Below are 10,925 nucleotides of genomic sequence, written 5' to 3'. Positions count from 1 at the left end.
AATAAGCATGTTATTCAGTAGCCCTGACTATATTCTAACTCTGCGTAGCTACTATCAATTATTTTTTAAAATCATTATTATTTTCATTTCATAGTTATACTGAAAAACACATCTAGCCTGTGTAAAATCAACAATTGGTCTTATCGCATATCATGGTTAATTACTTTTATTTTGACAGCTTTCCGGCTTCATACGGAAGTTGGGTTTTCATGTGTTGTTGTCAGTCTGACGTCGGCTGCTGGTGTGTGTACTGTGTGGTTGCAGAAGGTCACGGCTTAACAGTGAATTGATAAGTGAAAATGAGTCGATTTGCTAATATACTGAGAAGGACGTTTGGGGTGATCAAAGAGCACGTGGGAACAGATCATCTTGGGAATAAGTATTATATGATACCAGAACAGAAGACATGGACAGGTAAGTTATACAACCAGACCACTGTTCTCTTACACAAACTACTAGCTGACTGACGGACTCATTTGTAAGTTTGCAACAGTTTAATTTCACATAACGTTATAATAGCCAAGGTGAACAACATGTATACTTGCATTATTACACATGTCTGACTCTATTTGCTTCGAATTCTGAAACGTTTACGTTAGTCTATAAGATTAAGGTCATAGTGGAAAGAGTGTGATACGTCTTTATGTAGACTATAAGTAGGCTATCTCACAGACTTAACATTAGCCTACCTCACAGATACCTGATTGCCAACTAATGCCTCGGCTAATACCTGGAGAGCTTATCTGTCTGCAAGTCGCCCTTCACTGAACTGCTGAGTAACGTATGGGTAAATGGGGCCTCACGGGTTTTCTCTGAATAAACGCAGTGGCAGAGAAAACAGCTTACGAAGGCTATGTCGACTGACTCCTCATATGATCACAACAACACTTTTATACTGTTCTTCTGTATTTTCAGGAAGAGTCATACGGGCAAAGAGGATGGTGATCGCCTTAAACCCAAATGAATTTGAATACATAGAGGGAAGCATACCCTCAGAATGGGATGGTAATGTTAACTTCCTTCATAAGGGATAGGGGCAGGATTCAGTATTTTGCTTGTGTCCTAGTGGGATCACTATTGAGTGCATGTACATGCTGTTTGTTGCAATTCATGCACCTTGCATGGCATGAATTATCCTGTACAGATTTTCACTTTCTTTTCTCCCCATCTAATTATCCCTCCCTCCAGCATGGATCCGTGGTCGTAGAAAGCAGCCCCCCAGTATTGAGGTATACCATTGTTATCTGTAATGTTGTTCAGGGTTAGGTGAATTACTTTCCTTCAAGGCGAGACACGGCAGGTGAAAACATCTTTTTTTCATGCACTGGTCAATTTCGAGATTTTGGGCTAATTTGCTACCTTAGCATGTATTCTTTCACACTACTACCACAACAAAGCCCGGTTTACACATTTAGGTGTTTATTTCATTACATTTTGTCTACTCGCGCCTGTATATTTCTCCTAAATTCACCAAAAGTTAGTCTTCTAACGTTTCATGCTCTACCGCGACCGTGATACAAAACATAACATGTGTAGTACCGTTGGAAAGCTCTGTTTTTCCTGCATGACGTTGTGCTATCAAATATGGACACTTCCTTTGTAACCGCAACCAATCGCGAAAGTTCAAAGGCGAGTCTAGGCTGAGAATCTCTTGGCTGTGTTCCAAGGCTGTTTTCTCATTGAGTTTTTCTCATTTTCTAGTAGAAACATCTCAGCCTATGTAGCACCTATGTACACCAAACTTTCCAGTTATACACTTAGCAGTATTCTGAAGATATTTACAGAGGGATTTGTTAATAAATCATTCCTGGCCTGATTTATGTGACATTTTAATCAAAAATATATGGCAAACATCGATTTTTTAAGGCTATGGACAGTATATTCTGATTTCCTAGGTAATGAAAGCAGATATCCTGAAATCCCTCTGTAATTTTATTTTCATCTTGTATGCAAACAAAATGAAAAAATAATTTTGTACCTGGCTTTATCATATGTTCAGATCTATGTACCGAAAATATATGCAATTTTGCGCATATTTAATGAGATAATGCCTAATTTTCATAATTAAACATTCGAATTTCAAAAACTTCAAAAAAATACATTTTTTGTTCATACTTGTGTAAGTAATCAACTGAGGAAGTTTCATGGTGATGTCTATTATTTTAAAATTTTACCCTATTCACCTGTAGTGTCTCGTTAGTGTGCTATGACAATGGTTCATACAGTGAATTCAGACTTGAAATGTTTTAATTTCTGGAGACTCCATTAGAAGGAATTCAGCCTGTTGGACAATCCCTGTCATCAGTTCAGTTGGAGAAAAAAATACTTGAAATTAAAAGGAATTGTGAAAGATTATTTTAAATTAGTGTGAATATACTTTGTTTACAATTATTTGTTAGAGTGGTGAAAAAAATGTACATGCTACATACCTTTCCCCTGTTTGTGGATATACACAGGAGCTTCAGAAGAATGAGAACTACAGGGTGAACATCAAAGTGAAGGCACGGGAGGCAGAGGAGAGGGACCTGGCTCTGCAGGCCCAGGAGTACGAGGAGGGACTTGTAGCTCGACCCACACAGACTCTAGCCAAAGGCCATGCCGCTGCCACCCCGTTTGGCAAACCAGAGGCCACCGAAGATCCGGTGAGCACAGGCGGTTCCTTCCAGCCGGGGTCCTGGGTCCCAGGATCCAAAAAATAAACGAGACTGAGGCATGCCCACCTTTGGCCCCGACTCAAATGGAATTGTGAAGCCTTACGGACGCTAGTTGCGTTAGCCCTGAATGGAACTTTACCTCCTTACCTATTTACCTCCTTACCTATGATGAGGTGCAACCAGGATGGGTCGGCTACTGTAGAGGTCTCTCTCAACAGGCAGAGGTGGGACGGTGACAGTATTTGAGGAGCCAATCCAGATGCTGTTCTTTTGAGGTGCGGATCCTGATGTGGACGGGATTAGTACTTGCTCCAACACATGTTCTGATGGGAAAGGCATTTTGTAAAGCTGCAGCTGTGGTTTCATGTCCCAGTGTATGTTCTGGACAGTGGGACAGACAGCAGAGAGTGAGGGGTGAAAGTAATGTTATGAACATTCTACTAATATAACAAATATTCTCAGTGATACTGGATGAATATTTTGATTTTTTTTTTCCTTCTTTTTTTTTGCCCAATGTTTCTCCCTTACATCCAAAACAAATTCTTCACCTTCATAGAAACTATTGCATGGTGTATTCAAACATTCAATGTTTAAGTTATGATTTGCTGGATTGGTTTTGTCAAATAAAATGAAAGGAAATGTAGCTCCTGTCTCTGTCTGTATAGTATTAGCTGAAAGTAATTGGACTCTTCTGTGGCCTGAAAGAGTGCCATCATATTTGATACATTAAGGTGTAAATTGTAAAAATGTCATTATCCTTTCCATTATTGTTACCTGAAAAACAATACCAGCTTCCATGTTCCCTTGTGAAACCAGTGCAGATACTTTTCTTCATTTGTGTTAGTACCGTAGCTTTTTTCTCACTTTTATACCTGTGTGTTCAGTATTACTAAGTTATTAAAAAGTATTATGTTCTAGGTGGAAAATCGTGGGAAACAACCATGAAACAAATGCCATCACACAGTTTTAAAAACCACTTTTAAATTATTTATTAGTAATGGAAAAAAAAAAATCAGCAATTGTTTAATAAATGGAATGCCAAAAAATGCATTTGCATTTACAGTAACTGGAGGCAGGGCTGTGCCGCCGTGTCGAACGACTTTTCTCTCTCAAATTCTTGCCGAGGAGTCCCAAAGCATGAGCGGTCATGCTCTGCACCGTTACGGCAGCAAGGCCTCCCAGGTAACCCTTCTTTTGGTCCTCCATCTCCCGGGGAGGGCCACGCAGAAGAGCGGGGTGGGACGCTGCGCGACAGTAGGCTGATTCCCCCGCATCTCATCCCTTGCAAGGCACGCTCAATCCTTCTTGACCCGCTTGGCTTTGGCAATGTTCTCCTGTCGCCTCTGCTTCTTTTTCTGCTCGCGGTCCCTGACCTCGATCATCTTGGCGAGCTTCCACGACAACAAGGCGCTGGCTATGAAGAGGGGGGTCAAGGCGAGGATGACCGTCGTGAGGAAGCCGTACGGGTCTTTGGCAGCCCACTCGACCACATATTCCGCCCAGGCTTTGAGATCAATCATCGTTTTCACAGAGGTATTCTCCAATGACCAGTGGAAAAGCGTAGTAATGTGACACTGCTTACAAATAACATAAAACACAACTTAGTAACAGTAGAAGCTATGTCACACAAAAAAAACTCAGGATGCAACTTGGATAAGTTAACACGAGCCAACACCAAAATAACCATAGACAGAGTAACGCTAAACAACACAAACATAACTGCATTGTCCATGTTTTCAACATTGACCGTTGACATTGCTTAATCTAGAGGGTGAATATGTTCAGCATGCATTTTCATGACGACAGCTAACGTTAGAGGTAACATTTTCTGTATGGGTGGGTGACAACGTTGGCAAGGCTATGGTGGCTAGCAAGGCTAACGTTACTTACTATGCTAGATAGCTAGTGTGACTGTCGACAGATTAGCGATCGCAGTACATTGCGGGATTAGCACATTATCAACTATACATTACACGGGTTTAACCTTAATTGTGTACATCTACCACACTGTAATAAAGAAAATCACCTGATGTTAAGCAAATCCTTTTCCAGTCACCCATACGCGGAAGAGAGTGGTTGATAACTAACTTCCCTTTATATTTTGTCTTGCTATAACAGGTCAATATATGAAAAAAAGTTGCATTGTCGCCGTCTAGTGTTGTGGAGTAGCCCTGCGCATGCCGAGATTTTTAAAAGGCTGGTGTTAGGCCAGTCGGTTCTCAAACTTTGGAGGTGGGGAATTTTCAAGCCCCACCGGACCCCATCAACCCTGCAAAATGGTAACGTTAATATATATATATATATATATATATATATATATATATATTGCCCTTTGGTTCCATGTTACATTTCCCATCTTGGTCCGCTGGTTATTTTAATTCATATATTGGTTTGTTTATGATTTATGTTTGTGTGGCTATTTTGTTGTCAAAAAAGAAGGCATTATTAAAGATAGAGAAAAAAGTTCATCACGCCCCACCTGTCATGTCTCTATTCCCCACTAGTGGGGCCCACCCCACACTTTGAGAACCTGTGGTAGCCTACCTACGCTGTTCATTTTTGGCCAGTTTTTGTAGGCATACTTACCCAAATCTTAATAGCAAAAATAGATGATCATAAAGGGCTGTGTGTTTGTTTCTCTATTTCTATGTGTGTGTGTGTGTGTGTGTGTGTGTGTGTGTGTGTGTGTGTGTGTGTGTGTGTGTGTGTGTGTGTGCAATTGTGTTTATGACAACAGTATGATTTCAAAACATACATTTTATGTCAAAAAGCCTGCAAGAAGTAGAACTACCGTATGTCTGGTTCATTTTAAAATTGACGTGTCATATGCTAGGCATGACACCAGCAGTAAAACTGTTTTGTTGCCCCACTCCCTTAGACAACAGGCTTGATCAACATCTCTATCCATATCTTCATCTGAAGACCATTACCTTATCTATCTGTTTTGTCTATCATCTTGAGACATTTTTTCCAACAAGGACACTGTTATGTTGCCTCATAACTTCGCATAACAATCGTTGAGAAACATTCACTGCAAACCATCACATTTACACACGGTGTGGAGCACTAAACAATTAAGCATTGTGATAAATGTGATACAGTTTAAAAAAATCAAAAATGGGTTACTTGGCTTTGCCTGCATACAATTTGGATGAGGAAACAATGGGAGGGAGAGTAGAATGTCAACCTTGGATGGTGACCTTTGTCCATCATATTTTACAGAGATTGTCTACAGTTTACAATCAGACAGTTAAAGTTCCACAGTACTTCCATAAAGCTTGACATAGCATCTTTTCAACGGAAGAGATCAATGGTAGATGGATTTGTTTTGATCGTAGCTGTACACTGCATGGCAAATGTGATTTGACAACATGTTCTGTGTAAGTAGACACAAACATGCAATATGATGAAAGACAGAAAGTGAATCTTCGATGGAACCATCTTAAAATGTACATATCAAGATAAAGATACGTACACACACGTACATAGGCCTATGATATATAGATAGGCCTATCTATACCTCATGATATGACAAATGATGTAAAAAAAAACTACAAACTACACAGCCGTCACAAATTAGAATCCATGCCCTAAATGCTCAAAAACATGGTGATATGTAATGGACCATTGTTGGATAATATTAATTAGAGGCAACCCCCCCCCCCCCCCCTGAGCAGATTTAAATTTGAAGATGTCATCTAATCTTATTGTCATATTTTACATTTAATTCTAAGGCAATAATGTGAAAGACTTGCCAATCATGATGAACACATGAAAGGAAATGGCATTACTTTCCTAAATCAAGAATGCATGATTACAAGAAAATTGTGTTGTAATGCATGATTGCAAGAGCATTGTGTTGTAATGCATGATTACAAGAACATTGTGTTCTGTGTGCATGGAACTGTCAATCACACTTGCTGAGTTGAACTTTTCATTCTCTGTGACTATTTCATGCCTAACATCCACTTCCTTATTCCTATGAATGGTTAACAGTTACGACTTCATTGTTTATTAAAGCTTAGGGAGTGATTTCAGTTAGCTGGCTTCTATGAAGAAGAAATATAGACTGGAGTAACCAATATAATATTCTTTCCTACTATGTTTGCTATATGTGTTTTTTGTAGGCTATACTGCACATGATTCAAAATCTTAAAAAGCACAGATTATTCTGAGGGTTATCCTAAAACATGCTTTAATCTGGCATTATGCAAGTTGGAGTTTTTTCAGATACCAGATGCTTTAACCCCCTCCTCTTTATGTCAGTTTTGTTTTAATACATAATACTACTAACAAAAATACAAAGCTATTTTAAAGGTAGCAAAGCAGAATTTCCGTGGTATTACGATGACAACCACATGATGTTCTCCTCATAGTACACAAAAGAAATCCATTAAAATATAAATTCAAACAGATTCACTAGCATGCCTTGTGAAAAGGATCTGTGGCATAGGTGATATGTTCCAGACAGGCCTGCAATTTTGTTTTCTCGCTTATCATAAACAACTTCCAGACTGCCTGGCAAAATGAACTGTCGTTACTACATTTACTGCCCACAGTTCACTGATAGCACCACTGACCCATCAAGGTGGGAACTTGTTAATGAACAACACCATGCTTAGACTCTTATGGTTACAACCCACTTGAGATGGCATAAAACTGATGTGACTTCACAAGCCTGGCATACCGACATCACCATTATAGGCAAGGAAGAATCGCTTTACCGCACAGACCACAGTCTACCGCCAGACTGTCCAAATCTTTTTATTGAGGAATCATATGTATCAATACATATTGCATTTTTCCAAACATCTTCAGTCTACTAGTCATCTTCAATCTACCACCAGACCAACCGCAGCTCATCCACTGAGTCCAGTCAACTGAATTCCACAGTGTCCACTACATTTTGCCGACACCACCATGATGGACAAAAGCAAACACTTGGGGACAGCGCTCCGTCTGGTCCTCCTCTTCTTCGGCTTCAGTTTCATCTGCCTGGGGGCTTACGTGAAATCTCTGGACCCCGGCAGCGATACCTCGGTGAAGGCCATCTTTGCGTACATACTGGTAGTGTGCGGATTCCTGCTGCTTCTGATAGGCGCCTCCTGGTCCATCATCTACGGCATGAGGACCAACCTGTACAGGCGGGGAGGAAGCAGCAGACCAAGCAGCCAGGTGTATGTCTACACAGTGGACAGGTGAGGACGCTCTGTGGGTTGTTGCTGGACTAGTTGCGGTTTATCTTTATTGGTACTTCTTGATTCCAGTTGTCTTTCTTGTGAATCAACATTAATATGCTCTTTTCCTGTATTTCATATGTGCAATATTTTTTACTGTACATGATTCAAAAGATGATTTTCTGATCAATCAGACCATTTCTGAGATGAAAATGCATTCGATTCTAACAAGGATTCTAACAAAAACTAAAAGAACTGACCACATTACTCCAAATCTTAAAGCAACACCAAAGAGTTTTTTGTACCTTAAAATAATGTTTCCAAAATCGTTTCAGTGGTTCATCAACTCGTAACAGGGTGAACGGCACTTTCTGCATTCACTTCGCGGCCTTCTATCAGCTATAACCGCACTATGTACGTTTGCCGGATCGGGTAGCGGATCTGTAGTTCGATGGAATGAGACATGAGAAACTACAAATTTGACTTGCATCTGATGTCGCAATACATCGTACTTTCATAAAATCATGCTACCAATCATATTCTACCTTGTCTGTGGACATTGTTATTTGCAAAGCCGGTGCTGGATAAACAGTGCGTGCGACTAAGGAAAAGTTCTTTGGTGTTGCTTTAAGTCCTTGCACTGGCTTCCAGTAAGTCACAGAATTGACTTTAAAGCACGATTGCTTGTTTATAAATCAGTAAATGGAGCAGGACCTAAATACCTGTCAGACATGCTTCAGCAGTACACACCTTCTTGTCCTCTCAGGTCCCAGGTGAAAAACCTGCTAGTAAAACCTACAGTTAGAAGTAAACATGGTGAAGCAGCTTTTAGCTGCTATGCGGCTCAGCCGTGGAACCAACTTTCGGATGACATCAAAAAGGCCCCAACTGTAGCCAGTTTTAAATCTAGACTTAAGACCAAACTGTTCTCAGATGCTTTCTGCTAATTGTGCCGAGTTACAAATTCTGAATCTGCCTTGATAATTATTCTACCTTGTCTTTTATTACTTTTTTTTTAGTACTTTTGCCTTTGTTTTTGCTTACTAATTATTCTTTATTTTTAAATGATTTTACCTTGTGTTTTATGTTTTCTTTTTATTATGATCTTTACCTTTTAACTATTCTTTGACTATATTGCCCTTCTATGCTTTTATTTGTTATTATTGTTTGGTTTTGTTTATGTAAAGCACATTGAATGACCTCTGTGTATGAAATGCTGTGTATGAATTGACTTGACTAATGTTGTAGTCTTTGAAGTAATATAATAAATGCCATACTTTATACTTGGAACACTATTTTCATAACAATTGCATAAATGACTGGACTGAAGGCATTTGGGCTCATCCATGTAGTCACTGCCTTTTCCAGAGCAGATGCTTTGCATCATTTTATTTAAAAGAAAATATAAAACTGGAGCACATTTGCTATATTGGCCATGTCATCTGTCTGTATTTGTGATGTGCACACCTAAAGCTGCTTTGATATATAAACATGGTATAATACATTCTGCTCATAACTTTGGTGCAAATGTATGTCTTTTTTGCAGGCCAAGCTTTTACCCTCCTTCGTATGAGGAGTCACAGTCCAGATCCCACATGGTCATCCCCATGGACCGGGTATATTTGAGCATAGCTCCCCCACTGTACACCCCCACCTGCTTGGAGGTGGTCAACGAGGACTTCAGTCACGAACTGCCCCCCTCCTACCATCGGGCCTTGAGCCAGAACCTTCAGATCCCAGACGAGCCGCCCTGGGAGGCCAGGCCTCACCGACACAACGATGACGATGACGGCGCAGTGAACCAATAAAATCTTGCCACGCGACACACCTCTCAGAAGTCAGAGGTCAGAGGTCAACGTTCACTGTGCTGGTGAGCAGCATGTGATGCGCCAAACTCCCTATACGACACGGACGCGATGTGAATGGAGGGAGCTTGTGTCTCTCAGACGGACAAAGCGCGGGTCAGCCACGGTGTCAGGGACGTTGCGTTTGGGCCTCAGTGACATGGTGACACAATAGCATGGAACGCACCACTGTGTGTATTGGTCAGGTGTTTTGGATGTGAGACAGACCCATCTGCAGCTGGTGTATACCGAGGAGATGAAGTGAGATCAAGCACAGAAGCACTCGGAGCTCACTGTTTACTCTCAGATAACTGTTTACACTGGCGGCGATCTGGAACACCAGCCCTGAAGCAGCCTCGGAAACCTAAAGAGACTGCTCAGTGGTCAGTGAACATTTCGTGGTCAAGGTCCATTATGTATGTATCATCATTCTGTGTAAGAATTCTGTAAGTAATGCTCAGTTAGGCATTGTAGCCTATTGCATGGACAGCTACAGGGTGCCAGCAGCTGTGTAACAAGGAGGTCTGCAGATGGGGGGGGGGGGGGGGGGGGTCTAATTTTTTTTTTGCACTGAGACTGTGATGTAGGAGCAATCAGGACTACTTCAGACTGATTTTAAAGGACTACGAAAGTTGTTTTGCTGCACTAAAATCCTTTACACCTGATATGTTACACATGAGAAACTGCCCATGCTTTCCAAAGCATCTGTGACTGTACTTCAGATATTAAGGCAGATTGTTCTTAGGATATGTGCACAAAACTGACCAAATGAACTATGAACCATAACATGAATATGCAACACTGTTGCTTATTGGATTTGTGAACTGCAAAATGCAATGTTGCATCATTTAGTTACTGCAATGGAAATTTGTTTTTGTTCAGTGTCATGTGCTTTTGAGTTTGTACAAAACCTGAGCAATAAACGGCAAATCTATTTCCTATATATGGCTATGACTCGACATGATTGCTTTGAGACACCGCCTCTACTTATGAATGACCAGCAGTGTGGTTATAGGAAGTGTTGTGTGTCTGTGTTGAAATTCCGCCACTGCTAAACATTAACCTCAATTCAATCCTTTGACACGATATCTCAATAAAATCCATGGACACGTACAAAGACTTCCAGTCCAAGACAGACGGTATGATACTAAGTACCATATCGCCACAACAAGATCATCTTGACCCCCAATCAAATCCATGTCTGACAATGGCGTAGGAATCACTGGAGGTGTTTGAGCCCAATTAAATAA

At 40.6% G+C, this 10,925-nt stretch overlaps 3 protein-coding genes across 3 annotated transcripts; 2 read left to right on the top strand and 1 right to left on the bottom strand.

The window, feature by feature from the left end:
- The first annotated feature begins 201 nt into the window (after positions 1–201).
- ndufaf2 (NADH:ubiquinone oxidoreductase complex assembly factor 2) lies at positions 202–3,297 on the top strand. The gene is made up of 4 exons (XM_042070976.1): positions 202–414; positions 916–1,005; positions 1,189–1,229; positions 2,457–3,297. The coding sequence occupies exons 1-4, from the start codon at positions 300–302 to the stop codon at positions 2,697–2,699; spliced, it is 489 nt and encodes a 162-aa protein (XP_041926910.1). The 5' UTR covers positions 202–299; the 3' UTR covers positions 2,700–3,297.
- A 321-nt stretch (positions 3,298–3,618) lies between these two features.
- smim15 (small integral membrane protein 15) lies at positions 3,619–4,790 on the bottom strand. Its single transcript, XM_042069876.1, has 2 exons — positions 4,681–4,790; positions 3,619–4,228 (listed from the first exon to the last, which is right to left on the bottom strand). Exon 2 carries the CDS (start codon positions 4,172–4,174, stop codon positions 3,950–3,952), a length of 225 nt encoding a protein of 74 aa, XP_041925810.1. The 5' UTR covers positions 4,175–4,228; positions 4,681–4,790; the 3' UTR covers positions 3,619–3,949.
- A 2,538-nt stretch (positions 4,791–7,328) lies between these two features.
- Positions 7,329–10,616, top strand: LOC121690055 (transmembrane protein 252-like). The gene is made up of 2 exons (XM_042070376.1): positions 7,329–7,852; positions 9,378–10,616. The coding sequence occupies exons 1-2, from the start codon at positions 7,575–7,577 to the stop codon at positions 9,637–9,639; spliced, it is 540 nt and encodes a 179-aa protein (XP_041926310.1). The 5' UTR covers positions 7,329–7,574; the 3' UTR covers positions 9,640–10,616.
- Positions 10,617–10,925: the final 309 nt, after the last annotated feature.

This window comes from Alosa sapidissima, chromosome 18 (assembly GCF_018492685.1).
Source record: "Alosa sapidissima isolate fAloSap1 chromosome 18, fAloSap1.pri, whole genome shotgun sequence".
Lineage (NCBI taxonomy): Eukaryota > Metazoa > Chordata > Actinopteri > Clupeiformes > Clupeidae > Alosa > Alosa sapidissima.
Note: the sequence above shows the minus strand (reverse complement) of the source record. Positions and strands in the feature narration are given on the sequence as shown.

Bases quoted from the DNA above. Each gene is read 5' to 3' on its own strand.
- ndufaf2 (XM_042070976.1), top strand. From the start codon at position 300: ATGAGTCGATTTGCTAATATACTGAGAAGGACGTTTGGGGTGATCAAA. The intron at 1,006-1,188 runs GTAATGTTAACT...CCCTCCCTCCAG, and splicing joins CATACCCTCAGAATGGGATG to CATGGATCCGTGGTCGTAGA. The intron at 1,230-2,456 runs GTATACCATTGT...GGATATACACAG, and splicing joins AGCAGCCCCCCAGTATTGAG to GAGCTTCAGAAGAATGAGAA.
- smim15 (XM_042069876.1), bottom strand. From the start codon at position 4,174: ATGATTGATCTCAAAGCCTGGGCGGAATATGTGGTCGAGTGGGCTGCC.
- LOC121690055 (XM_042070376.1), top strand. From the start codon at position 7,575: ATGATGGACAAAAGCAAACACTTGGGGACAGCGCTCCGTCTGGTCCTC. The intron at 7,853-9,377 runs GTGAGGACGCTC...TCTTTTTTGCAG, and splicing joins TATGTCTACACAGTGGACAG to GCCAAGCTTTTACCCTCCTT.